Raw genomic sequence first — 25,772 nt, forward strand, 5'->3', positions numbered from 1 at the left:
GGTCCAGCGAGGGACACAGCCATGGTGTGCAGATCGATTTGCAAGAACAGAACTCCGCCCGCTTGCATTCAATTCAAATCTACGCTTCCCATGATGCTTGCGCAACTGATGGCTCGTGACTCCGCAGCCTCTCTCTCTTGATAGTCCGTTGAACCGCGTGGAACCAGTCGTGAGAATCAATTGTGTCCGATCTTTATTCTGTCGTCGACACACTGCGGCGCGAGTGTCTCTGCGGCAGCGATCAGTCGCTGTCATCCGGATCAGGGCCGAATTGGGTAAAGTCGATCTTCTTGCCTCGGGTGCGGCGGCCCGTCGTGATGATGTCGCTCTGATTCAGGAAGTCCAGATCGTCGTCTGCACAGATCGAGAGCACAGCAGCGAGTGAGTCGGAGGCCCCACGAATAGCCGGGGGCTTATGTCCTGGAAATGGGACGGGCATCCAGCGACACCGATCTTGTGGAGCTCCACCACAGTGGAGTCGCTGCTGGGCACAGGACGACTTACCGAGATCCTCGTCGCCTTCTTCGTCCGATTCGTCCGAGTCGCTTCCCTTCTTGGACTTTTTGGACTTCTTGGACGCCTTCTTCTCCGGCTTCTTGTCTTTCTTGGAGCTTGAGGATCTCTTTCGCTTCTTGCGTTGCTCCTCTTCGTCTTCCTCTTCGTCTTCCTCTTCGTCCGAAAAGCGGTCCTCTGGTGTTCGCGCGGCGAGCCAAGCATGGCGATCAGCCCGGGCAGTGCAGCCAGTTATGTCGTATAGCTCCAGCACTGCTGCGGCGGCACTCTACTCCACCTCACCCCCAGCAACTATTCTGCAGCCGCTTTTAAGTGCCCCGGAGTCGCTCCCACAGAAACAAATGGCTGGCAACATACCCTCCTCCTCCTCCTCTTCCTCGTCACTGTTCACAATGAACCCATCGCCGTCGTCGTAGCTGTCCAGGTTCTGGGTGCGAGACGCTTGTCGCTCTCGGCGCTCAAGCTCCTCCTCGCGCTTCAAGGCAGCCCGGTTTGAGGCTGTGGAGTTTGTGGAAGAAGGGCTGGACACGGCTTTCGAGCTGGCCGAGGCAGACTTGGATCTGGCATGGGGAAGCGCGAGTCAGTGACCGTCGGAAACGAATCACCCGGCGATCTGTGGGCTGTGATCTCTGCTGGCCACGGCTGCCCTGTCCCCAACCGGCCCAATCGAACCTTGCCCTCGGCTCCACCACAGATCACCCGCGGGCGGAGAGCACCGGCTGCCAGCACCTACGTCTTCTTTTCTTGGGCTGCGTTTTCGGCAGCCCGCTTGGCAGCCAGGGCCGCGAGCTTCTTCCTCTTGTCGTCGGCCATCGTGCAGAGGGGGGGGAGGGCGGATCGGCAGGGCGGACGGAGCTGGAGTTGTCTGCAACGAGCAAGCAGGCCGAAAATCTGCTCGCGCTCACCGCGGCTCGATCCAGCCCCCCCTGGCTCGATCCGGCGTGCCGTCGCGCCATCGGCTGCCTTGTTGTCATCAGAGCACACATCGATCCTGCTGTTCGCAATCCGGTCCTGCATCGGTGCCCTGGTCTGCACATCCGCCCATCGGGCCGGCCGCATGTCGCTCGCGATTGTCGTTCTCCTGGGTGCGTCTGTCCCTCAAACTGCTCTGGTGCTCACAGCCCATCGTCTGACCAGCTGTGGCCCGTCCCGCAGGTCTCCCTGGAGCGGGCAAGTCGACTCTCTGCGACACCCTGGTTCGCTCGCAGACACACTCCCATGTCGTCGTCCTCGCTTTCGACAGGCTGTTCCAAGAATGGATTGCGCCAGACCCAGACTCAGACCCAGACCTGCTCGGGCCTGCTGATGCGGAAGCCTCGCCGCTTGCTGGTGCCCTGGCATTCCCGCGGATCGACTTCAAAGATGCCCGCATGAGTCTGGTGGCCCTATTAGACGAGCACATCATCCCGGCTCTCCTCGGCCAACGACCCCTGGCGACAACCCCAGCAGTCGCACCGCTGATGGATCGCTGGCTCAGCTCACAGTCTCCAGTCTGCTCCTGCTTGGCAGCCAATGAGTCTCGTCAGAGCAACCATGCCAACCGCATCGACATCACGGACCAAACTGATTCTGCCAGCCAGCCAGATCATCTCATCGTTATCGACGATAACAACTATTATCTGTCGATGCGCAGAGCTTACTACGAGGTCGCATTCAAATGTACGGCCATTACCTCACACAACCTCCTCGGCCGTCCTCAAATGCACCTGTGTCGCTGTGGTCGGCTTATCGTCTCATCTCTAAACCGACATCAATCCATCTTTCCCATGCGCCAGACCGCCTTAGCTATGTCCAACTCTTCCTGCCATGTCCACTCGACGTAGCCCTCGATCGCAATCTCTCTCGGCCCTGTGGTCAGCGTGTGTCTGATCGTATCATCCAAAGGATGTGGGACCGATTTGAGCTGCCCCAAGGTTGCCCCGACAGCCGCCCTCGAGAGAAGCAAAGGCACACCAACGAGCCATGGGACGCCGAGCTGACAATCGTAGTTGGAGACGAAGAGTAAGCATCTGCCGATATTGCTCTATGTGCGGCTCGTGAGCTTGGATCGATCGGTTGCGCCGTGCCAGTGCCGCCTGAGTACTGACCAAAGCGAAACAGAAACTGGATTCCCCGTAACAGGGAGGCATGGCTGCAGATCTTCGAGGCATCGAAGCAACACCATGATTGGAGAAGCAGGGAGCTCGCTTCCCGTTCCAGGCTTGCTGCTCAGAAGGTGAAGCCTCTCAACATCTGAGCTCGAGTGTCTGTCGATTTCTGGGCTCGAGTGTCGGTCGGTTTCTGTCCGCCAGTTGACATTGCTTTGCCACTCCAAGGAAAAGGACAGGGCCACAACAGCCAGCAACAGGGTGCACCAGCTTCATTGCTCGTTGAACCGCATCATCGGCGAAGCCATCTCATCAATCCTTGCGCGAACGCCGAGCGAGGGTCGTCGAATGAAAGAAGTGTCGCGACTGTGCTCGCAGCTGAAGAAGCGCTTCCTTGCCGAGCTGAGCCCTCAAGAGTTGCAGTCGGCTCACGGGCTGCATGAGATTGAAGAACATTTCAGGGCCCAATTGGAGGAAGGCCTACAGCAGAGCGATTCATGAACTGGGCATTGGATGTCTCTGGCTATGGTGGAGCTGAAATTTAGTTGGAGAATCCGAGTCTCCGTGGGATGGGTGTGTATTCGAGACCCAGAGAAAGCGGCACACCTAGCTTATAGTCGGTCCAGAAAAACGGAACAGTCACTTCCTGGCTTCAGCGGCCTGCAGCCTGCCGAACTTCCGTAGGCCCCAGTGAGCAAGCCGTGAGATTGTTTCCCGTCCTGGTTGGCAATCGAGTGGTTTTGGTTGGTTTGGGAAGCATGGTCTTGAATACACCCGGTCGATCTCCTGTGGCGATGATCGACTGGCATGCCGAGATCATGTTCCTGGCTGCATTGATGTCTCGATCCCACAGCGCATGGCAGCTTGCACAGCTCCGGACAAAGTGTGGTTTCTCGATATCAAGATGGTGCTGTGCTTGGCCATGAATGCGATGAGCGAGTGGGTGTATTCAGGTTCCAGATAAAAACACTCTCTTGGTTAAAAACGGGGGTGTCCCATTTCATTTTGGAAACGCTGTGAAATGGGTGGCCAGTTTCGGTTTGGACGTGCTGTATGATTGGGAGGCCTGCGGCAGTCGCATTGTCGAACTCACGTAGCAACGAATCAGAGACGTCGTCAGCAGCTGCGTTCTAATCTCTAGTTCCAGCGGCAATCTGCTCACGAATTGCATCGGGGGGGGGGTCTGTGAGTCAGTCGGGGCTCTGTTCAGCCAGCAACAAACAAGTCCGTGTGTCGTGGGAAGTGCCTCTGTCGACAACCATTTCCAGTCCCTTCGCTCTGCCCCACCGAGTCCATCCTCTTCCTCCGCGCAGTATTGGCAAACCTCTGCGGTCGCTGTTAACCGATCAGGCTGGCAAGGATATCAGTCACACTTTGTTCACTTTGGACTCCGAGTGCTTGGCTCTCTCGGCCACTGTTGCCATCCGTTCGTTCTCGTCATGTCCACCAACCTTCGGAACAGCGTCACAAATGCCGACTCAACCATATTCTCGACATATTCTGAGCGGTCGATGGCACAGCTCCCTCGCCCAGCGAGTACTGGGAATATGTTCCAGGGAATCAGGCCGTCACCCACCGACCCCATGGTCGGCCCTACGGATGACCCCAACGAAAGTCCCAGCGACTTTCCCGAGACCTCGATTCGCTTTGACTCGATCGGCCCCGATATCGACTCGCTGCTTTCCGGAGCCAGTGCAGCCGATTCAGACACATCTCAGTCCCCAGACTCAACATCGCCGGCACATTCGCACTCACAGCCCAAGGATAGTCGTGGGTTTGGGCGGCCGTCGCTGGTGGCAAGCCCATCCTCCCAGCCCCAGAACCGGGCGTCGGTTGGATCAAATCCCAAGGCCAGACGTCTATTTGGATTCAACCTAAAATCCAAAGTCGGTTCCCTCGATGCCCTGTCCATTAAAATCAGTCGGTCGCCTTCCACCAACGCCGTGGCCTCAAAGACAAGCGAGTCGGTGGTCCAGCCAGAGATGCCTCGTCGTCGTCCGCTCAGTGTTCGATCTCTGAGCGCTAGCAACGCTCATTCGATTCAAAGCTCGCCGACAATGTCCTGCTCGACAGGCATCGATTCTCCTACACTCGACAATGGCTCCTCCAGCGCCAACGAGGCACACACACACTCGAGTCAATCGGACATGCTATCTCTCGTGTCGGAGGCATCATTCTCATTTGGGAGCATCGCGAGCGTAGCGCAGGCGGCAGGTCCTCCAGACGGCGTAAAGGAGGCCAAGCGCAAGATGATTATTCAAGAGATCTTTGAGACCGAGAAAAACTACGTGCGGGACCTCGATCTTCTGATAGAGGTGCGAGACGATCGTCTGGCAGTGCAGCGACCCCCGAGCTTTGCCGAGCCGTCTCTAACACCACCACCACCACCACCATCCACCTTGCCTACGTTTCTTCTGTGTACAGTGCCTCCGGCGACTCGGCTCGATGCTGCCGCCGCCGCTCGAAGAAAGCTTCCATGGCATCACAAGCATATTTAACTTCCACAAACGCTTTGTGTGCTTGATGGAATATTCGATGAGCGCAGAGGAGACACTCTCGAGGATATTTGGCGACACGGTGGGTCCAGTCTGGTCCGATCCGATCGGGTGTCCGAATGCCAATGTTGCTGGTTCGAGGAAAGTCAGACCAAACACCAGGTTGCGGATTCGCTTGATCAGTCCGGTAGCTGCCGCTGATGATGAAAACCTGCCAATGGGCTTGATACCACTCCCCTCAACACAGAAAGACAAGTTCGAGGCCTACACCGAGTATTGCACCAACCACGAGCGGCTGTCCAAGCAGTGGAACGAGTTCGAAGCCAAGGTCGAAGTAAACGGCATCATCCAAGAGTTCAAGGTCGAAAAGGGCACCCGACTCAACCTCGCCGACTTTATGATAAAGGTGAGGTAGAGCGAAACCGAGTTCCCACTCGATGCGCGAGACCACGAGACTCGTATCTATATGAATCAGATTGCACCATCAAGGATGCGGCTGGGCTGCCTGAGTAAACCATCCCATACTGACTCTACGAAAGCCGATTCAGCGGATATGTCGCTATCCTTTGTTGATCCAGGTGAGTCCGACCCCGGGCGACCGTCCGAAGCGGCCAAGTTCATCGATCAGACCCACCGGTAGCAGGGTGGTATCCCTGTGCACCTGCAAATATGCCCGCATTAGCATCGCCTGGCGACTAAACTTGTGCTTTGTATCCATGCTCAGGAGCTGATCAAAAACACAAGCACTTCGCACCCAGCCCGAGACGGCTGGCTCGATGCCCTCTCAGCCATGCAGGCCGTTGCCTCAAACATTGACGAGGCAAAAGTGAGTGCCCGTTTCGTTGTTGAAAGAGAAGTGGGGCTTGACCTTGTACACTCTACTGATGATCACATACCTGATCTCTCTGCCCTATCTACACCGTCGCCACAACTGTGTCGACCTTGCCAACGAAAGAAAAGCATGGAGCTCAAGGAGCGGACCGTGCGGCTCATCACTCGACTCGACAACTTGACACCGGAGCTCAACCACGGAATCGGAAACATCATCATAGGCGGGCCGCTGTACGTCTACAACTTTGACGCACGGTCGCCACGGACGGCATACCGGGTGAGAAAATGATTGAATCGAGCGGCTGTTCATGTCTTTCCGTCCTCTGCGCTGTTGGTGACCGGACCTGGGCAAGTCTCACACACACCCACCACTGGTGAAAGCGTGTGCGATATAGCCCGACGGTGCAAACTAGATTCCTTACATCCCCAGGTTTCTGGTCCATACAGGGGGTCTTTCTGTTCAAGAAGTACATTGTCATCATCAAGCCGAAGAAGGCCACGCAATACAACCTCAAGCTGTTGTTGCATTTGCCAGAGTACTATCTACGAACGCTGACAAAAACCGACTGTGAGTCGCTCTCAACCCTTTATAACGAGCGCGGCGAGGGGCCAGATCTGAGCGGTTGATACGGTTGGTCGGCAGGATATCGGCTGTGTTTGTCCGCATGGCCCCTAAAGCCACTTTCTACCGCTGATCTTGGGCCTGATCGGTCGATTGCCTTGTGATCTCGCTGCTTACTTGGCCCGAATGACTAACACCAAGTGCCGTTTCAATATCCTTTATCACACATCTGTTGTTCGATCGACTAAACTGCCGCTTGTGTACGCTTGGATCTGGTCAAATGCATCGGGCGACATCCCGCTCGGTATGCCGATGTAGCCTCACTGGCAAACGGATGGAGACTCCGAAATATCCACAACGGCACCTTCTACGACTTTGGCGCACACTCGGAGCGTGAGCAATGCAGCTGGATCTCCGCACTAGAGTCCCTCGTCGCGGAAGACTTGGGCGACATCTCTCCAACAGCATCTGCGCTCGGCAAGTCCACCGTCTTTGCGAGTCGGGCATCGGTTTCGCGGCGAGGCGACGGCATGAAGCCTTGCAACAGCATCGAGAGCAAGCTAAACATGTCGACGCTTGATTTCATGGACGACGGGCAGACCTCAACAGCATCAGAGGATGTTGGCTCCGACAGCGGCATGTCGATAGAGCAGCCCGCTGCGGGATCGTCTCAGCGGAGCGGCCGCAGGAAGACAGGCTCTCTGTGGAGGCAGTCGAGCCTGGATCTGAAGAAGGACGAGTCCGGAGTGAGCACAACAGAGCGCACGACCGTAGTTGCCCGGCTGATGGATGTGACGGTGCTGCCGTCGACACAGAGGAGTACCGGTCTTGTGTCGCTGATGAGCATGAAGGCAAGTGCGACATGCACTGGCTCGCTCCCCGCGGGCTGCAGCATTCGGATCAGATTGTGCTGCACAACGGACCCACACAGAGTCACTCATGACCCCGATTCGCTTTCGTTCGCCAGGAGACCCTCGGAACGAGCTTGACCTGTCTCTCGGCCGATGCAGAGCAGTCGCCAGACAGCCCACAGGCGATGCTGCTTCCACGGCGCGGCAGCAAGTACTCGCGGCACCGCAAAGCATTGTCGATGCAGTCCACGCCGCCGCTGCATCGATCGGGGTCGCACGAATCGATGGGCGGAGCGAAATTCAGCATGCGGGCCCAGGTCTCTGGAAGAACTCGGTCCGAAAACCCACTGAGCAAGGAAATCTCCATCGGCACCGACACAGAGAGCAGCGCCAGCAGCAACCCGGCCGACTGAGTGGTGCCTCGCAGGTGTCTACACAGGTGTCCACACAGGTGTCTACATGGGTGCCTTGCAGCAATACAGAGTGCCTACACTGAATTGGGACGCCCAGGGAGATGGCTTGGCCCGCTTGGTTGTTGTCGTTTCATAGTATGGTCCAGGCACAGGCGCTGACCCCGGGTGCATCTGACGTCTGGCAGGTTCGCCGACACGTGATCCGGCTCTTTTTTTTTCCAGCCCGCTGCTGCTCGTTCCCTTCATCCTCTGTCCTCCATCTGCTCCCCCCCCCCAGGAACCCCTCCCTTTCTCCAGCACACACCGCTGCGCAACTTTTAAGCCCCAAGCAGGCACCGCCTCCCCTACATAATGTCCAGCTCCTCTGTGGCCCTTACAGAGCTGCCTACCCGCCCCGGGTTTGGCACCACGGGCCGCCTCTCGAAGGTGAAGGTCAACATCTTCCGCATTTCCAACTTCCTGACCAACAACGTCTTCCAGTACGACGTTGCCATCACCCCGGATATCCCCGAGATCGACGTCTCTCGCCGTCTCTTCAAGCTTGTCGAGGCTCAGCTTCCCAAGACTGGCAACGCCAGTGGCCGAAACGTCCCGTTTGTGATGGTTTTCGATGGCCGAAAGATCGCCTATTCCAACGCCAGCCTGCCCGATCCCTCCTTCTCGATCGATGTCGTCTTCAACGCCAACGCCGAGAGCGAGGTCGAAGCCCTTGCGTCCCTCCCTCTACCCGAGTCTGATCGTCCGATGTCTGGTGGTGGCGGTGGCGGTCGAGGTGGTCGAGGTGGCGGCCGTGGCGGCCGTGGTGGTGGTGGTGGTGGTCGTGGTGGCGGTCGCGGCGGCTTCTCGAGCGGCCAGTCCTCGGCCGCCCCCTCTCCTCAGCGCCAAGTCCCGACTCCGGCTCCCAAGAAGCCCACTGGCGATGTGCACGCGATGGGCAAGAAATACACAGTGACCATCAAGCAGGTTGCCGTCGTCAACATGCACGAGCTCGCCCTGTTTGTACAGCGCCAGGCAGCCATGAGCGAAAACATTTCCCAGGCCATGTCTGCCATCAGCGTCGTCCTCCGCCACGTGCCCGGACAGAAATTCATCTCGGTCCGCAACAACTTTTTCTCGCCCTACAGCCGCATCGGTATCTCCCAGGGCCTCGAAATCTGGCGCGGCTACCACCAGTCGCCGATCGCAATGCTCTCGGGCCACCTTGGCATCAACATCGATGTGGCCGCGGCTGTGTTCCGAACCGGCGGCCGAAACCTGGTCGATCTGGCTACGGAGCTGATGGGCTGTGGAAGCCCGCAGGAGATCCCTCGTGTCCGTGACTTCCTCAAGCTCCTCCGCGAACTCTTCAAGAACGCCAAGGTCCAGATCTGCCACCGCGGTGATACTGTTCGCCGCTACCGCATCAAGGACTTTCTTCGCCAGACCCCGAAGGAGTACACCTTCACTGCCGATGCCGATGGAAAGCAGGTCAAAACAAACATCCAGGAGTACTTCAAAAAGCAGTACAACTACACCATCCAGTACCCGTACCTGCCCTGCGTTCAGTCTTCGAGCGCGCGCAGCGTCTTCCCGATGGAGTGCCTGATGCTGACTCCTGCCGATCGCTTCATGAAGAAGTTGAATCCGGACCAAACTTCGGATATGATTCGCGCCACCGTGCAGAAGCCGGCGGCCCGCAAGCGAGATATTGACAATGCCGTCACAAGCATTCTCAAGTACAACGACAACGCCTACATGAAGGCGTTTGGTCTCTCGGTCGATCCCAATATGACCGAGGTTGAGGCTCGCATCATCCCTCCTCCCGGCCTGGTCTTTGCCAAGAGCAAGACCCTCAACCCTCGCGAGGGCTCTTGGCAGCTGCGCGATGTCCAGTTTGTCGAGGCCATCACCATCGACAGCATGGCATTCGTTTGGTACGCCCGCAAGAGCATCGAGGAGGCTCAAGCCATTGCTAACGATCTGGTTAGCAAGTGGAAGAAGACCCTCAACATCACGATCAACAAGCCGCCTCCCGTTGTCCTCATGAACCCCTACGGCGAGAGCGGAGACGTTGGCCAGAACGTGAGGGCGGGCCTGCGCCGTGCCTTCACCGACGCCCAGGATGTCTACAAGAACAAGCCCAAGATCATCGTCTGCGTGATTGAAAAGGGCAGCAAGGGCATCTACGAGCAGATCAAGTACTGCTCGCTGACCGAGGCCGGCATCGCCACCCAGTGCATCCTCAGCTCCAACATCTTCTCGGTGGATCGTGTCAAGGACCAGTTTGCCGCCAACGTGGCCATGAAGATTAACATGAAGCTCGGCGGCAGCACCAACCGCGTCACCCATCTCCCGCTGATGGACAAGCCCACGCTGCTCGTGGGCTGCGACGTCACGCACCCCCCTCCCGGGTCCGCCGCCCCCTCTATTGCGGCTCTGGTCGGCTCCGTCAACCGATTCGGCACATACTTCCGCCCGGCGATCCGCACCCAGTCGTCGCGTGTGGAGATTGTGGCCGAGATGGAGCAGATGATGGGCGAGCTGATTGACGCCTTTGTCAAGAGCAACTCGCAGCCCGGTCGCCCGCCCGTGACCCCTCAGCGCATCATCTTCTACCGTGATGGCGTTTCCTTTGGCCAGTTCAAGGAAGTGAGAGAGAAGGAGATTGCTGCAATCAAGGCCGCCCTGGAGAAGAGAAAGATTGAACGATGCGCCATCACCTTTATCATCTGCCAGAAGAGACACCACATCCGTTTCTTCCCGCCCGAAAACAGCAACGACCGGGATCGCAGCGAAAACTCTCTGCCCGGCACCATCGTCGAGAAGGACGTCACCCACCCCTCCGAGTTCGACTTTTATATGCTGTCGCACTCGGGTCTCCAGGGAACTTCGCGCCCGACGCACTACCACGTCATCTTTGACGAAAACAACGTCAAGCCCGACGATCTGTACGCCCTCACGTACAACCTGGCCCATCTGCCCGGTCGTGCCACGCGCAGTATCAGCATTGCCTCGCCGGCCTATTTTGCCCACCACCTCGCCGACAAGGCCAAGCTCCTCCTGCAGGGCGACTTTAGCGATCTCTCCAGCAGCGGCCGTGGCGGCGAAGATATCGTTCCCAAGCTCTCGCTGCTCACCACAGGCCTTGCTGGCACTATGTTCTTTATGTGAGCGTGTGCCCACCGGCATGCCGAAATTTATGTGAAGCAACCGCGGGCTCTCCAAACAGTCACTCGAATGATCAGTACAACTTTCTCTCCGTCGTCCCTTCCTTCTTTCGGGTGGCTTACGATCATGCATGTTTGTGCTTTCTTTACTTGCTCCCTCCGGAACGTCCCCAATTCGTGAATGGCGACTGACTTCAGGATATCGAATAAAACCAGTGCTGTCCGTGTATCCCCGGCTCGGAGGGCAAGCGTGCTGGAGATGCGGACGTTGATATCGATGCAGGTGGGTGTGGGTGTTGCGACCTGCCTGTCCTTGGCGCCGCGGCCGCGCCACACCTCCACGCTGGCGCCAAGCCCGACCGCCATATCGCCTCGCCCCCATCGCCTCCATCGTCTCCATCCATCTCCCCACACCGTATCGCACACCACCGCATCAAGATGATGGCCTCAGCATCCAGCGCCGGCTTCTCGGCCTCCTCATTCACCAACTACATCAAGCTTGGTGCGTCTTTGGCTCCGGCCGCTGGTCTGGGCTGTCGCTCTCATCGACTTCCCTCCCCCTGCCAATTGCTGTCTCGACAGCAGATTCGCTTCTGTGCGCCGATCGCTCGGCTGTCGCTGCTCGGCCAACCACCCGATGATTGGGCTATGTCCGTCTCACTCTCGGCTCCATGCTCCGTCGTTCTCCACCAGACAACTCGACACTCGAGAACCTCAAGGAGACCAGCCGATCGCGCCTGAACAACATCAAGCCGTTCTCTGACTTTTTCGATCGAAACCGATTCAACAAGCCCGCTTCCTTTGCTGGTAGGTTTGTCGTTGGCTGCATGCTTTGGCGGTTGGCGGATGGAGACGGTCAAGGCAAAGCCGGCTCACTCTCTATCGGCGCTCTCTGTCGACTTTGAACCACCGGCTTGGTCAGTCTTCTCGCAGCGGGTCAGCTTCAACCTCCAATACTTCCAAAACAACTACCTCCTGATCGTCCTGGTCTTCACGGCTTATTCCCTGTAAGTTGCTTGGGCGATACAGGCTTTCCACCCGTCCACACAGGCTGAAATATGGCCGTGAGCAGCGCATGGAGCTGAATCTGACGATCTGCCATCCAATCTTGTCGCTCGTATCTGACCGCGCTATTCCACAGCATCACGAATCTCCTCTTTTTCATCTCCTCTGTCCTGCTCGCCTGTAAGCCTGTCGCTGCCCGTGCTTTTGCTGTTAGCCCGTCGCTGGTAACGAATGCCCATGGACCTCTCGTTGCGCTCGCTGATCGATTGCCTCGCACGCCATTATGCTTCTGTGAACGCACCTTGTCCGTTGCAATCAGTCGGATTCCGATATGTTTCGTCGATGCCCGCCAATGAACCCGCCCGTCTGTTTGGAGGAAAAGGTGCGGAATGCGCTCCAGATCGTCTCCCCCCCCCTCCACTGCCGTCGTGAATGCATGTTGCTCCCATCATACATCCTCAGCTGGATTGCATCCGTCTCAAGCAAACTCCCCCCGGGATGCAGCGACAATCGCCGGGATAGAACCTTGGTGTCTCGCCTTGCCCGCCCCAGCCCACTCATCTCGCCTGGCTTCGTTCTATTTGCCCCCCCCCTGCAGTCGCCCTGACCCAGACTCAGTCTTACATCGGCCTGGCTGTTCTGACCCTCTTGACCTTCTGGTTGACCGACGCCTTCGACATCATCTTCTGGCTGGTTGTGGGTGCCGGCATCTTCATTGTCGGCCATGCCGGTTTCATGGAGCCGCCCGTTGAGAACGACTTTGCTGAGACCGTCTAGGCTCCCCGCTCCCCTCGCCGCCACACGATCAAAGCAAGCTGTAGAGTCGACGTGCATCCAGTATGGACTCGCTGTGCATCCAGTTTGGACTCGCTGTGTATTCAGCCTCTCTCAGGGAATGCGAGAGCCCTCTTCCTTTCCTTCCTTGCTTTCCCTCATCAATGACTGCTTTCCATTTCGATCATGAGAAAGTCCCATCCCAATACAAAGCTTCCAACACAAAGCCCGGACTGCCGCCCCTAGCCTCGAACCCCCAGCTTCTGCACTTTTGCTCTCCGCCAAGTCCTAGTGAGCGGATAATGCCGGCAGAAGCTGCTGGTCACTGATCGCAGCTGATCACATCCGCTTTCCCTTGGCCCTGTTGACAGCGTCTTCGCATTTCTGAATGCGAAAGTCGCAGATTTCCGCATAGAAGCACAGGCGGCACTTGAAAGCTGCCTCGCGCTCGTCGTCCACGCCGCCAACGACAAAGTCCAGCTTGGTGCGCTTGCGGGCCAAAGCAGATGTCTGTGGCCTGCGGCTGGATGGCAGAGTGGGTGGTGGCGACAGCGATAGTGGTCGAGCGCGGGCCAGATCCGTCTCTGGGTCGGCTGCATCGATCTCGTGCTGGCCCTGATCTTGGTCTTGGTCTTGATCTTGGTCTTGGTCCTGGCCACCGCTCCAGAAGGTGTTGGCGCGATCCAGGATCTGTGTGATCTCGAGGGGGCGGTACTCAACCTTGGAGATCTGAAGGAGATCGCCGTTGACACGATCCCGAAAGTGAATCTCGATCTCGTTCGAGATGAAGCCGGAGCTTTCGACCAGCGGTCGGATCGTGGAGTGGTAGCGATCCCGTCGAGGCAAGTCCAGAGGCAGCACTTCATTGACAATGGCCGGACCCGACGCATTCTCTGTTGCGGATGCTTCGGGCAGAGAGTTCCACTGCTCGTATTTGCTGGAAGTCGGCATGATCGAATCAAACGACGGATGCAGAAACCGGAACTGGCTGAGGGCCCTGGGAACAATGTCGCGAAGGGTGCGAATGCGGAAGCTTTGGAGGCGTCTGGCTGTCTCCACGGCCGCATCGGAATCGAGGCTCTCGGGTGTGCTCTGGGGCATGTTGCTCGGCTGGACAGCGTCGGTCGGTTGGGCGTCAACGGCCAAGTCCACAGCACTGCTGCTGTCGGCGATGCTGATGGTGTTGCTGATGGCATGCGACGCAGCGGTGTCCTGTGTAGCCGGAACAGCGTCCTTGGCGACATCACTGCTGTCCTCCCAGTCATCGTCCTCAACGTCAAAGTCGCCAAAGCCCAGCTCGATCATCTCGAGGCTGGCCAGGTGTTCCAGTACCGGCAGCGACAGCACTTGGTCGCAGTCGAGACCCATCTCTTGCAGCTTGGCGAGGACAAAGTCCGGATCGAGCTGCTCACAGATGAGCTGCTCCAGCAGATAGCGGTAGGTCATCACCTGGGCCTTGGCTGGCTTGGAGATGCGGAAGGTCGAGAAGGGCTTCTCCTTGGTGGGCGAGGGCTTGGTCTTGGTGTCGGCGATGTGGTAGCAGAAGGGAGAACGATGCGTGGGAGTCTGGCCCTGCGAGCATGCCAATGGTAGTGTGTCCTGGATCGGCGTTTTGCGGACTTCGTCGATGATGCCGTAAACGAGAAACCGCCCGATCCGCCCAATGACGGGAATCTCTCGGGTGATGCCGTTATGGGCGAGCAGATGCACATTCTGGATCATCTCGGCGAACCTGTCACGGATGATGGCCGGGCCAGAGTGAGTACTTCCTGTCCTTGGATCGACTCGAGAGGGAAGAACCCGACGAGGCGGGCTGATCCTCCGCAAACCAAATGCACCCAAAACCCTGCTTGATATCTCGGCAACGCAACGGGGCTGTCGCTGACAGGCAGCCGGGCCTCACGATCGCCCCAGGATGCCGACATTGGTTCCTCAAGACCAGCGACGCTCCATCGACCCGAGCCCGCAGCGGCGATGCTTACCGGACAGCCCAGCTGTCTTCCTTGGTTGTCACCGGCACCTCGACAATCTCCTTGACCTCTCGCTCCAGGGTTTCGTGGACGGCGGTGCCCATGGTCATGGCTTCGGTTTGGGGCTTCTTGACGCCGGTGACGACGGAGAGAAAGGTCTGGGACTCGCACCAGAAGAGCGACGAAATGTCGCTGACCGTCAGGTACGGCTTTGTGGGTGGGAACGGATATCTCTTCTCGAGCACAATCTCCTCGGTGGCAGTCGCTGGCGGAACAGAGACATCGGGATCGGCAGTGGCGACGATGGCGGGGCTGGCGCTATCCTGGGCGAGACCAAACTGCGGCTCCGGCCGGGCAAGCTTGTGTGGGGATGGATCGCCCTGCCGGCCTGAAGCGGCCATGGAAAGAGAATCGCTCTCTGCAGCTGGATCGGATGAGATGTGGGGCATTGTCGGGGGAGCTCGCTGGGAACACTGGGAGGAACTGAACCGAGCCAAGCGGAGCGATCGGCAGAGCGCCGGCGGGTTTGCGGAAGGAGCTGCCGGACGAACGACGGCGGGCGATCGGAGACGCAAGCGGCGCACTAATGATCTCGGGACGTCGATACGTTGGCTCAGAGTGCGTGGCTGGGGTCTCAGAAGTGCAGATGTGGGTCTCAAGATGTCGGTGCGCTGGCCCGAGATGAGCGTCTGGAGCAAAAGCTGACGGCGATCGGGCTGGAGAAGCGAAGGCGCGGGCTTGCCGACCCAGCGCCGAGCCAGCAACCAGGGGCGGCTCTGCAAGAAGGGGAGATCACCCAGCCAGTAGTTGGCCACTGCTGCCTGGCAAGCTGGCTGGGGCGAGAATCCCCCCCCCGGCGACTGCGAAAGCTCAACCAAACAGTGCGAACGGTCGCTGATTTCACGGACAGATACAGATTCGTCTTTCGGCTCGAACAGAGGCCGGGATGGGAGGAATGAAACAGCATAAGCTGTGATGAGGGATGGGGGAAGGGTCAGGACAGCCAAGTCAATCGTGGGAATGGCCAAAGCGGCGAACTAGACAGGGGGCCACCTGGGCCAGGCTATCTGAGGCTCGACAAAAGGTCCGGCACAGCGAGCGCACTGTGCTAAGAAGAGGACCGAAATGCCAGACGATGCCCAACACAATCAGCATCAAGCGACTAAAGGGATTTGCTTTGCTCCAGGAAGGAGGACGCTATGAGAGAGCCTCTGCTATGGCGGTACACCACACACACCAAGGAGGACGACGCTCTGCTGGACAAGACGCCCTCCACAGGGCTTGGGCTTGGGCTTGGGCATCTCTGGTTTGGCAAGATTGGTTAACCGGATCGGAGCTCACCATGGTCGCGATGTCGCAGGGGTATCATATGCAGCCGCGCTGGTGGGAGAGACTATCTCGGGCGAGCTGATGGACAGGCGAGGCTCAGTAGCGAGGCCGACAGGGCTGTAAGCCTGTGAGTACGAGTAGGGCAGCATAGACCGAGAATCAGGTGGTAGAGGCGAGAAGGCATCGTCGGGCTGTGCAAGGCGATAAGTCACATTGGACTGGTACAACGCAGCGGCATCTTCGAGGCCGCGAAACATGATGGTAGCCGTCGTGGGCGCCGATATTGATTCCACGAAGAGGTTTGGGAAGTTGTGGCCGGTAGTGGTGACCGCGAGCGTCGGGCCGTCGGGCTGAAACGGAGGACAGGCGGCCAGGACGACGCTTGGTTGCGGGCCGAGTGTCGTGGATAGGATGGGCATGGTACCGACGAGGGTCTGCGGGACACTCGGCAGGAGAGGCGTCTCCGGCAGCGGTGAGCTCGCTTGGTAGGGGGACATGGATGGCCTGGACGGTGTGGAGGCGAAGGGCGAGCAGGCCGGAGCGGCTGTGTTTGTTGAGAACGGAGAGCTGGCTGGGAACGACGGCGTTGCTGGGAACGGGGAGGCTTGAAATGAAGGTGGCTGGAATGAAGTGACCGGCAGGAACGATGGAATGGCAGGAAACGAGGCAGTTGAGGCGAAGGAGTTGTCTGTGTAGGAGTTGTCGGTATAGGCAGAGGCTGGGAAGAAGATGTTGGGGGTTTGATCTGGACGAGTTCAAATGGGAGGAAATCAGCGGCGGCCTGGTTGGGTTGGCAGTGCGAGCAGTGGAGCAGATGGTGCCATGGCAACACACTGAAACGGGGCCGCCCAGCGAATACCACAGAGAAGCAAGGTGCCTGCGCAAGAGGCTTACCCGTCGAGGCTCGATTGGAAAATTGCAGCTGTGGGCAAGCAGCCGGTCCGAACGAGTAGTCGCTCGATGGAGTAGTGGAGAGGCCCGTGTCGACAAGAGGCGCATTGAAGGCGGCCAGGCCAGCTTGGGAGACCACAGGCCATCCGTGATAGTCGGGCAGCCTGGTCGGATCGGCTTCTGAGACGCTAGAGTCGCTCGCCGAGTCTTCGTGCGGAGCGACATCCAAAGTGGGCGAGGGCGACGCCGAGGCCGAGCATGCCTGGGAATCGGATCCGGCCGGAGACTGGAACGACGCAGGACAGAGGGTGTGGTAGCGAAAGGGTCGGTTGGGACCAGTGTTGGCATCGAATCTGAGGATCTGGCCGCGCCAGCGACGGATGTGCTGTGGCTGGATGCTGTACTTGCGGGCAGTGGCCTTGATGTTGCGGGGTTTAGAGTAGGCCTCGGTAACGATCACACGCTTCTGATCGATGGTTTTTCGAGCCATTTGCAAAAGAGGACAGCGCGGTGGAGTTTGAGAAGGTGACCCAGGAACCAGGAACCAGGAACCAGGAACGCGACGGCAAGAGCAATTGCAGGAGATGCGGGTGGGCTCTGCAGGGAGGTTGAGTACTCCGAGATGGGTCTGAGAGCAGGCGAATAGGAGTGCCGGAGTAGTGGCCCAGAGGGCGATGCAGGGCAACGAAGCGCAGGGCAGGGCAAGGCAGGGCAGGCAGGAGAGGGTCGAGAGGCTATCGACAGACGAGACCGTTTGGTTGTCGGTCTTTGATGGACAGAGTGGCTATAGGGGCTCTAATTGGTGCTTGGCGGTGGGGTGGAGACTGGCGAGCGACAAGAGACGCACGGCCGGCTTAAATATGCAGGATGGAGAGGGTAGCCGGTGTAGTTTAACCGTTGGCCAGGACGGAAGCGATTGGGAGCCCCGTGGCGGGACAGTGTACCGCTTGCCTGGTGGGAGCGCGGCTGCGACGAGAAGGCCGTGGAAGCGGACACGGCGATGGCCGCAGACGGGGCGACCAGGCGAGGCGACCAGACGGAGGCGACGGAGCCGCGGCGGTGTTGGGCAACAGAGCATTCGTCAAAGGATCAAATCGAAACAGGGCAAGTCAAAGAACAATGGCCGGCCGAGGTTAACTGCGAGGCCAAGAGCAACAACACTGCAGGCCGCAGCCAGTCGACAGTGCGGCACAGTGCAGCACAGTGCAGCACAGTGCAGCACAGTGCAGCACAGTGCAGCGCTGTCGGCACTGTCGGCACAGTCTCAGAAACCGGGGACACCCTGGCCGCAGCCCCTCCAAACGCGCGCTGGGGCGCACCTCCGGGTTGGGCGCTGGCTCACGATGACTCACGGCGCTTGCCGGCCTGGCCGTGCCATCTGCGATTCGCGGGAGGGCCTTGCGGAGGGTGCCTCTGCGGAAGAATGGCCAGATGTATGCCAGCTCGCCCATGCCGGCTCGCCCACGCACGCCCGCGAGGCTGCCGGGGGGGGTGTCGTCCGCTTCTCGCTCTGGGTCAGCATCGGTCATCGGCAGCCGGTGGAGCCCGATAGCGGCGGGAAGCGGGAAGCGGGAAGCGGAGGTGCTGCTGTTGCTGTTGCTGCTGCTGTTGCTGTTGCTGCTGTTGCTGCTGTTGCTGCTGTTGCTCCCGCCAAGATCGCAAGGCCAGGCCGTTGCCGAATGCAGCGGCAGTGGGAGGCCGTGCAGACACAACGCCAGCCAGCGTGTCCCTGGCGGGCTGGGTTGCTGTTGATGAACGCTGTTGTCTCGGCCCAGACAAGGCACACCCCGGCGCCACGGGCGGCCAATTTGCACAGGGCTTGCAGATCGGACGGCACAATGCCGCTCTCCATTGACCTGTCCAGCCGACCAAGAACTGGGGGCTGACCGCCGAAGGATCCGACAATCCCGGGCGTGCAGTCCAGTGCAGGAGCAATGCCCCTCCTGGCCGTGCTTCCAGCATCAAGCCGGACAGGACAACACGGCCCCGTCTGCTGCGTCAAAGGCCCAGGCCTCCCCCGCACCACAGCCAGCAGGCCGATCGGGCAGCCGCCGTTGGTTCGCTCAGCGGATGAGCTTTTTTTCCCTCTCGTGGCCGTGACTCGCGCTGACCGGCCGTGAGTCACCTCCTGGCGCGTATCCGTTTGGTGACACATCACACGCATTTGGGCATGTGAGTCAGCGCTGCCTGGCCGCAAAACTGGATCGCGGCGCGCGTGCCTGTGCCTTTGCCAGCATCCCTCCCCCACGAGCACACCACTCCCCGCCGCCCCGCATCCATCCACCCGTCCCCGCCGGCCTCGAGCCCCCTTCCCGCGGGCCTCGGATATGCTCGGCTGCCCCCAAGTGCCAGGTTGTTGTCGAGATCTTTTCGGTCGGTTGGTGCATACGTGCTCCATGCATCGAACAAGGACAGAACCCGCACCGCAGTAGCCACGTTGGCTTCTCCATCCGTGTGCAATAGTCACATTCTGCGCCACCGCGACGCTGCCGTTTCCAGGATGAGGAGCCCTTCGTGTGCATGGTGGTGCCGGATGGGTAAGCTGTCGGGCGGGGGATATCGCGGATGGTGAGCGGGGTGAGCTGCCATACCGTTGAGTCGACAAACATCCGAACGAGAGCCATCTTGCCCTTTTCTCACCCTCGCTCACACGGTCACCTGTCCACCCACTCGCCTTTGCTCCGAAAATGAAGATATCCCGATATGCAATCATTTGGACAGGGCCCCGCCGCGCACAGGTGCTGGATCCACTATCGAGCACAGCCGGATGCACCACGAGCGAACGAGCGAGCGAATGTGTCCTTGCCTATGATATCGAGGTTGGTGCTGACGGCGCGTTGGCAATCGTGACCCGCTTGCGAGCAGTTTCTTCCCGCTTGAGCTCCATTCGATGTCGGAGTTCTCGGACGTCTGAGTTGACCTGGATAGCGCCTCGGCGATCAGTCGACAAGAACGACCAAGCGACCCCCCCCCAACACAACCAGCAAAGAGTGCGCGCCGATATCGACAACGTCGCCAAGATCCGCGGAGCCAACACAACCCGAAGCCAGCCCAGTCCGTAGTAGTACTCAAGTGGCAGCAACCGCATCGACGCACTCGGCGGCAATCGCCCCGCTCTTGGCCGAGCCTTGTCGTTACCTTTTCGATCTTTTCCAGGAGCGAAAGCGTGTGGCTCGACAGCGCTGCTTCCTTGCCAGCCGAATCAGTCCTTACCGAGGCCGCTGCTAATCGATCCGACGAGTTTGGTATCTCACCAAAGTCCGACGATACCGCTCTCGAGCGAGGGGTCCTGCTATGCAGATCCGGCGACGATCCCATGCTATGACTTCGCGCTGGCCGGGATGACTTGCGTGGTGGAGCCAAACCGCCATCGCCCGGCGGCTCAGACAGCGTGGCAGAGCCGGCATTCATCTCGGCGTCGGCAGCCGGATCGACCTCCAGGCTGGCATTTCGCAGCGCTTGGAGGGCCAGTTCAAGTGCGTGCACCCGCTTCTGAGAATCCTCGTATTGTTCTTGGTAGCGATCGCGCTCAAGCTGCAGCTGTTCGATCGAAACAGGCCGAGCCTGTGTTGGGCTCTCTCCGATATCGAGGCCCGGCGGCGTCGATTGCACGGCCGACATTGGTAATCCGACCGAAGGCGACAGTGCTGTGGCAGTCGACAGGTTCCCAAGCACATTCTCAGCGGCGCTGATCAGCGACGACATTCGTTTTGGAATCGATGGCTTGGGCAAACTTCGTCTCAGCTCGATGGGCCCAAGGATGTCGTCGTCCTCATTGTCGCTGGTATTGCCGCTTGTATTGCCGCTGCCGCCACCCACCAGATTCCCCTGGATTTCTTCGATGGTGTTGGATACCTTGCGTCTGCGGTTTGAGCGCGGAGTCGAGCGGGGAGTTGGGGTTTGTGTTGCAGCGTCGTTGCTGGGTGCTTTGGCTGTTGCTGCTTGGGTTGGGGCTTCGGTGTTGGTTGGGAGATCGGTCTGGATCGAGGCTTCGACTTGTGTCGATGCCTCTGCGTGAGTCGGTGCATCGAGTATCTCGGCTTGGACCACTGGCTCTGGCTTTGGCTCTGGATCTGGCTTTGGCTCTGGATCTGGCTTTGGCTCTGGATCTCGATCGTCGGTCTGGGTCTCGGCAGTGTCCAGAGAAGGAATTTCAATACTTTCACCGACAGCAACATCCTGCGTATCTGCGCGGGTTGGCTCGGTGTCTTCCGTTTGCGTCCCGGAATGGCTAAAGTGCGACAATACGATACTCTCTCTGGCCGAGGCGCCCTGTGAGCTTGTTTGAGGCTGTGGCCCGTCGGCAGAGACCATAAAGACCGACCATTGATCATCGACCGACGGATATTCTTGGGGTGCGGAGATGGATGCTGGCGAAGCCGACTCTTCCTCGCTGGATATGCGGGCTTCCGCTAGAGCAGTCGGGCTTTGTTGCGGGTCGCTGGCTTCCGCGCCAGACGATGTCTGTTTGCGATCGGAGTAAGCCTCCGGATCCTGAGAAACAAGGTCCTGGGCCTCTTGGCTCTGGGTTGCCGGGCCTGCGGCTGTCCAGCCCATCGCCTCGTCGCTGTTCAGCTCCCTTGATCCGAGCAGAGGCAGTTCCGGCACATGCGCCCGAGTCTCGGTGTGTTGCGAGAGCCGCTCGCTGAGCTTGGCGACCTCGGCCTTGAGATCCTCGACCTCTTCACGGAGATATTGGCGCTCGGCCAAGGCGATTTCCAGCTCGTCGTGGGTGTGGGTCTGCTGCGATGAAAGCTTGTGGATGGTCTGCTCGGCCACGGTGAGCTGGTCCTTGAACAGGGTGTCCTGGTCGTCCAGCTCGATGGTAAGCTCGGCGAGCTCGTCCTTCAGCGCTGTGTTTTCTTCCGCCAGAATCTCGATGCGTCGTTGCAGCTGCACATTGCTCCTCTCGAGCTCCTCCGAGTCCAGCGATCCCACGGTCCCGCCCGCAAGCACATCGTCGCGCGAGGGAGCTTCGCGGTCGGCAACGAGGGCCTTGACGATCTGCTGCAGAGCCTCGAGTTCGTCGTCGACGACCTGCCGCTGCAACTTCAAGGCCCTGTTTTCATCCTCGAGCTTTTCGTTCTTCTTGAGGGCGCTGTCAAGCAGCTCCTGCAGCGAAGCTTCGAGGTGGTCGTGGCGGTGATGGCCGGTGCTTGAGACACTCGCCCGGACGGCACACGATGGCCGCCGCGAGCGATCCCAGTCAATGCTCGAGCCGCCGGCTGAGCCCGGAAAGGAGGCATTCCACAACTTGGCCGACAGCTCGTCCTTGTCCATGGCGGACGACACCCGGCGGTGACCCCATGAAAGCTCGGGCAAAGCCAAGGCGGACGAGCCGCCCGGCACCTGGACGATCGGATGCGGGGCCGGCTCGTCCTCCATGATCCGGAGCTCACTCGAGCTGTCTCGCAGCGCCCGATCGTTTCTCCTTCGCGTCGTGCTGGTGTGTTGGGTGCGGCTGGTATCAAAGAGCGATTCCCGATTCTGGAGCGGTGTTTCGGCGCTGAACGACACCACCGATGGCCGGTCGATCGCCAGCGGTGTGTCAGCCAGACGAGCGTCGGCTTCGCTGCCTATCCGGCTCAGATTTGTCCAAGCGTGTGGACCGTCTGCGGGCGCATCGGCTTGCGCGATCGTCGGCGGATCCATTTGTGCCCGGCGTCGCAGCAATGGAGACGTGGAGGACGGAGCGGATTCGTGGCGATGGAGGAAAGTAGATGCGGCACACTGAAAGCGAAACAGACCCGTGTTTGAATCCTGCGTGTCCGTTTTTCTCTGGGTGCCTGGGCGGAAGGACTGGGAGCGCCAATCGCCGCGCACTCTATACTGTATTCAGGGGGAAATGGGACACAACCCATTTGTCGGCGCAGTATGCGATGGCATGCGTCTAGCAAAGCCACAAGAAATATAACAGATCACTTTGGCAGCCTCCGAGTGAAGACCACCCTCCGAGTGAAGACCACCGGTCGCACTGCAGCGATGCGGAAATCGAGGGTGCTGTGTTTGGCCATGATTGCAATGAGTGGGTGGGTGTATTCAGGCCACAGAAAAAACACAGTCATGGCTCAAAACGGGGGTGTCCCATTTCATTTTGGATATGCTGTAGCAAAACCAGAATGGGGCGCCCGTTTGAGGCAGGGTCGTCGCTTTCCTCTGGAGGTGAAGGCACGCCCATCCCATCATGGCGAAACGGCATGTCCCACAGAGGCAAGGGAGGGGAAGGAATGCCGATCGAGACCACGGGAGCTATCCAGACGGCCAACTGCATATTGTATTCCCGGACTGCGTTCCCCCGAACAAGCAAGCAGTGATTAATGTGCGTATGGCATCACCCCATTTCGCTCTGAACATGCTGCAATACTTGAGCGTGGGTATAGAAGAGGGGCCGAGGATCCACAACCTCCATGGAAGGGCAGCCCATTCGTGAGGCTTCCACTTGGGGAGTCGTCGAGACGCAAGTTGGCACTCGTTTGGGGCCGACACCCCCTCCGTTGCCGATGTTACTTCACGACTGCCTTGCGCCATGCTGCACACCCATCGCACCGCATGTCTTCTTGCTCAAGGCCTGGCGGGTACCCTCCAGGATCAATGTGGGCGGGATTCCCGCCCGACGCTTCGTCAACGGAGCCGCTTTCGGCAACCGAGTGTGATCGGGCTACCGCTCGATGACGTCCGCCACGACGCCTTCCTGCGGCATCATCCCGGAATTATTGATCAACGAGCCCTATGATTCGGAAGCGAGCCGGATATATACCGCATCGTTGCCTCGGCCGTTTATCTACTCTATCTCTACCTCTATCTCTCTATCTCTCTGCAGCACTGGCAGTCGTGTGAATCGTGGAGCTGTCGATAGCATGTACCCTTCATCGTCGTCCTCACCGCGCAAGACCAGCGAAGGCTTCAGTAGCAGTCGCTCCAGCGAAAGATACGATTCCCAAATCGTCTACCGCATATGCAGGGCCCGTATCTTGGCGAAACTCGATGAGGCTCCTGTGGGAACGCTGCATGTGCGCATCTGGCTTACATGCGGGCTCGGATTTCTCGCAGCCTCGTATGAAAACTTTGTCGCCAACTTGATTCTGCCGCTGCTCTACCACGTTAACTATCCGACTCTGACCGCACAACCCGGGGAGGATCCATACCAACTTCCATCTGACTTTCCCTCAAGACATCCCGACTCTGATGCCTGGATGAAAGCCTCGATTCTCTGGGGGAATCTTGTGGGTACGTATCAGGACCGCAAAACCCCGAGCCGCCATATGAGTGCCGAGTAAATAACATCCATGTGCTGCTGAAATGAGAATCAGCTCGAGCATTGACACGTTTTCGGTCCGCTGCAGGTCAAATCTCGTTTGGCTACTTGGCCGATCGATATGGACGCAGGGCTGTCTTCAGCTCCACGATGATCATCATGATTGTCTGCACCATCGGCTCGGCCTTCTCGGCCAGCGCTATCCGCGGCGCCAACATCCTCCAGACCCTGGCCGTCTGGCGCTTCTTCCTCGGCATCGGTATTGGCGGTGATTATCCTCTCTCGGCCATCATCACCTCCGAGTTTGCCAACGTCAAGTGGCGCGGCACCATGATCGCCGCCGTCTTTGCCATGCAGGGAATCGGAATCCTCACCGGCGGCCTCGTCACCCTCGCCACCCTCGCCGCCCTCCAGAACAGCATCCGCTCCGACCCGGCCTATCTCGACCTCGTCTGGCGCATCATCCTGGCCTTTGGTGTGATCCCTGCGATGGGTGCCGTGTACTTCCGTCTGACCATCCCCGAGACCCCCCGCTACACCGTCGATGTCATTGGCTCTGTCGACCAGGCCGAGCGCGATGTCGAGAAGGTCATGGCCCTCAACGCCACCCGCGATGTGTCGTCCAACTGGGTCGGCGAGGAGGTCGCCAACGGCACCCGTGCCAACGTCAAGAAGGGAGGATTCTGGGCGCACTTTGGCCAGTGGAAGAACGGCAAGATCCTGTTTGGCTGTGCCTTCACCTGGTTTGCGCTCGATGTCGCCTGGTATGGTCTCTCGCTCAACGCCAGCACGATCCTGACGCTGATCAACTGGAACGGCTCCAACTCGCTCCCTCCGTACGACAACTACTGGCAAAAGACCGTCGGCCAGGTCATCATTGCATGCATGGGCACTGTTCCTGGATACTGGGTCTGTGTCGCCCTGATCGACCGCACGGGTCGCTTGACCCTCCAAGGCTTTGGATTTGCCGTCATCACGGTGAGCTTGCTCATTCTCGCCTTATTCTGGGAGACGATCGCAACCCGAACCGTTGGGTTCTGTGTTCTCTATGGACTTGCCAGCTTCTTCTTTCAGTGCGGCCCCAACGCCACCACGTTCATCCTTCCAGCCGAGCTGTTTCCCACGCCCTTCCGAGCACGAGCATACGGCATCGCCGCAGCCATGGGCAAGCTCGGTGCCATCATCGGCGTGCAAATTTTCAGTCCCATCTTTGCCAGCAATCTGGACGTCTGTCTCTATTGCTTTGCGGGCGTGATGGCTCTCGGCGGGATGGCCACGCTGCTCGTTCCAGAAACAAACGGCGTTGCCCTCGAGACCCTCGAGGTTATCTCTGCCAAGAAGATACAAATGGGCCCGGCTCTGGCGGGTGCGCAGCGCGAAACCGTTGAGGAGCTTGCCTCCGAGTTTTTGATTTCCCGGGATCTGGAGGCGTCGCCGTCGCAGATCGACAATATATTTACGGACTGGAGTGTGTAGTGCGCTCGAAAATACACAAGGAATGTGCTTGCAAACTGGAACCACCATATCTCATCCTCCACTTGGATTGCTGGTCTAGATTGAGTCGCATTCATTGTCAAGCGATCGTGGCGAGCGAGTTCATGGGCGTCCGGCGCTGTCGGCAGTGTGGCTGCTCCAGGCCCTGGTCGGAAC

The 25,772-nt window shown here is 59.0% G+C and overlaps 9 protein-coding genes across 9 annotated transcripts; 5 read left to right on the forward strand and 4 right to left on the reverse strand.

Annotated features, from left to right (window-relative positions):
- Positions 1-167: 167 nt before the first annotated feature.
- BJ171DRAFT_498428 (uncharacterized protein) lies at positions 168-1,363 on the reverse strand. Its single transcript, XM_053110366.1, has 4 exons — positions 1,247-1,363; positions 871-1,073; positions 505-690; positions 168-354 (listed from the first exon to the last, which is right to left on the reverse strand). Exons 1-4 carry the CDS (start codon positions 1,324-1,326, stop codon positions 242-244), a joined length of 582 nt encoding a protein of 193 aa, XP_052968101.1. The 5' UTR covers positions 1,327-1,363; the 3' UTR covers positions 168-241.
- A 157-nt stretch (positions 1,364-1,520) lies between these two features.
- On the forward strand, positions 1,521-3,400 carry BJ171DRAFT_597707 (uncharacterized protein). Its single transcript, XM_053114774.1, has 5 exons — positions 1,521-1,598; positions 1,669-2,172; positions 2,289-2,514; positions 2,614-2,728; positions 2,829-3,400. Exons 1-5 carry the CDS (start codon positions 1,571-1,573, stop codon positions 3,099-3,101), a joined length of 1,146 nt encoding a protein of 381 aa, XP_052968102.1. The 5' UTR covers positions 1,521-1,570; the 3' UTR covers positions 3,102-3,400.
- Positions 3,401-4,039: 639 nt separating this feature from the next.
- BJ171DRAFT_580097 (uncharacterized protein) lies at positions 4,040-7,752 on the forward strand (the record flags this gene model as incomplete). The annotated part of the gene is made up of 9 exons (XM_053114011.1): positions 4,040-4,915; positions 5,025-5,177; positions 5,343-5,501; positions 5,644-5,673; positions 5,820-5,921; positions 6,051-6,203; positions 6,374-6,494; positions 6,807-7,234; positions 7,456-7,752. The coding sequence occupies 9 exons, from the start codon at positions 4,040-4,042 to the stop codon at positions 7,750-7,752; spliced, it is 2,319 nt and encodes a 772-aa protein (XP_052968103.1).
- Positions 7,753-8,010: 258 nt separating this feature from the next.
- BJ171DRAFT_498437 (Piwi domain-containing protein) lies at positions 8,011-11,134 on the forward strand. The gene has a single exon (XM_053110367.1). The coding sequence runs from the start codon at positions 8,104-8,106 to the stop codon at positions 10,900-10,902; it is 2,799 nt and encodes a 932-aa protein (XP_052968104.1). The 5' UTR covers positions 8,011-8,103; the 3' UTR covers positions 10,903-11,134.
- A 256-nt stretch (positions 11,135-11,390) lies between these two features.
- BJ171DRAFT_39620 (prenylated rab acceptor PRA1) lies at positions 11,391-12,877 on the forward strand. The gene is made up of 5 exons (XM_053107180.1): positions 11,391-11,705; positions 11,821-11,905; positions 12,040-12,083; positions 12,223-12,285; positions 12,502-12,877. The coding sequence occupies exons 1-5, from the start codon at positions 11,570-11,572 to the stop codon at positions 12,678-12,680; spliced, it is 507 nt and encodes a 168-aa protein (XP_052968105.1). The 5' UTR covers positions 11,391-11,569; the 3' UTR covers positions 12,681-12,877.
- BJ171DRAFT_39623 (exonuclease V) lies at positions 12,877-15,387 on the reverse strand (the record flags this gene model as incomplete). Its single annotated transcript, XM_053107181.1, has 2 exons — positions 12,877-14,409; positions 14,660-15,387. Coding segments are annotated over 2 exons (2,121 nt in total), but the record flags the coding sequence as incomplete, so codon positions are not given.
- Positions 15,388-15,563: 176 nt separating this feature from the next.
- Positions 15,564-17,357, reverse strand: BJ171DRAFT_597711 (uncharacterized protein; the record flags this gene model as incomplete). Its single annotated transcript, XM_053114775.1, has 2 exons — positions 15,564-16,721; positions 16,871-17,357. 2 exons carry the CDS (start codon positions 17,355-17,357, stop codon positions 15,985-15,987), a joined length of 1,224 nt encoding a protein of 407 aa, XP_052968107.1. The 3' UTR covers positions 15,564-15,984.
- Positions 17,358-19,220: 1,863 nt separating this feature from the next.
- On the reverse strand, positions 19,221-22,683 carry BJ171DRAFT_498442 (uncharacterized protein). Its single transcript, XM_053110368.1, has 3 exons — positions 20,006-22,683; positions 19,674-19,787; positions 19,221-19,409 (listed from the first exon to the last, which is right to left on the reverse strand). The coding sequence occupies exons 1-2, from the start codon at positions 22,517-22,519 to the stop codon at positions 19,674-19,676; spliced, it is 2,628 nt and encodes an 875-aa protein (XP_052968108.1). The 5' UTR covers positions 22,520-22,683; the 3' UTR covers positions 19,221-19,409.
- Positions 22,684-23,724: 1,041 nt separating this feature from the next.
- Positions 23,725-25,598, forward strand: BJ171DRAFT_597713 (major facilitator superfamily domain-containing protein; the record flags this gene model as incomplete). The annotated part of the gene is made up of 2 exons (XM_053114776.1): positions 23,725-24,094; positions 24,211-25,598. The coding sequence occupies 2 exons, from the start codon at positions 23,725-23,727 to the stop codon at positions 25,596-25,598; spliced, it is 1,758 nt and encodes a 585-aa protein (XP_052968109.1).
- Positions 25,599-25,772: the final 174 nt, after the last annotated feature.

This window comes from Polychytrium aggregatum, assembly GCF_025602895.1.
Source record: "Polychytrium aggregatum strain JEL109 chromosome Unknown BJ171scaffold_12, whole genome shotgun sequence".
NCBI classification, from domain to species: domain Eukaryota; kingdom Fungi; phylum Chytridiomycota; class Chytridiomycetes; order Polychytriales; genus Polychytrium; species Polychytrium aggregatum.

Excerpts from the sequence above, each read along its gene's own strand:
- BJ171DRAFT_498428 (XM_053110366.1), bottom strand. The coding sequence starts at position 1,326 with ATGGCCGACGACAAGAGGAAGAAGCTCGCGGCCCTGGCTGCCAAGCGG. Across the intron at positions 691-870 it reads GGAAGAGGAGGAGGAGGAGG|AGGACCGCTTTTCGGACGAA; the intron begins GTATGTTGCCAG and ends CGCGAACACCAG. Across the intron at positions 355-504 it reads AGAAGGCGACGAGGATCTCG|ACGACGATCTGGACTTCCTG; the intron begins GTAAGTCGTCCT and ends CGATCTGTGCAG.
- BJ171DRAFT_498437 (XM_053110367.1), top strand. The coding sequence starts at position 8,104 with ATGTCCAGCTCCTCTGTGGCCCTTACAGAGCTGCCTACCCGCCCCGGG.
- BJ171DRAFT_498442 (XM_053110368.1), bottom strand. The coding sequence starts at position 22,519 with ATGGATCCGCCGACGATCGCGCAAGCCGATGCGCCCGCAGACGGTCCA. Across the intron at positions 19,788-20,005 it reads TCCTGGAAAAGATCGAAAAG|GTCAACTCAGACGTCCGAGA; the intron begins GTAACGACAAGG and ends GGCGCTATCCAG.
- BJ171DRAFT_39620 (XM_053107180.1), top strand. The coding sequence starts at position 11,570 with ATGCTCCGTCGTTCTCCACCAGACAACTCGACACTCGAGAACCTCAAG. Across the intron at positions 11,906-12,039 it reads GTCTTCACGGCTTATTCCCT|CATCACGAATCTCCTCTTTT; the intron begins GTAAGTTGCTTG and ends GCTATTCCACAG. Across the intron at positions 12,084-12,222 it reads CTCCTCTGTCCTGCTCGCCT|TCGGATTCCGATATGTTTCG; the intron begins GTAAGCCTGTCG and ends CGTTGCAATCAG.
- BJ171DRAFT_597707 (XM_053114774.1), top strand. The coding sequence starts at position 1,571 with ATGTCGCTCGCGATTGTCGTTCTCCTGG. Across the intron at positions 2,173-2,288 it reads CTACGAGGTCGCATTCAAAT|ACCGCCTTAGCTATGTCCAA; the intron begins GTACGGCCATTA and ends CCCATGCGCCAG. Across the intron at positions 2,729-2,828 it reads CCAGGCTTGCTGCTCAGAAG|GAAAAGGACAGGGCCACAAC; the intron begins GTGAAGCCTCTC and ends TGCCACTCCAAG.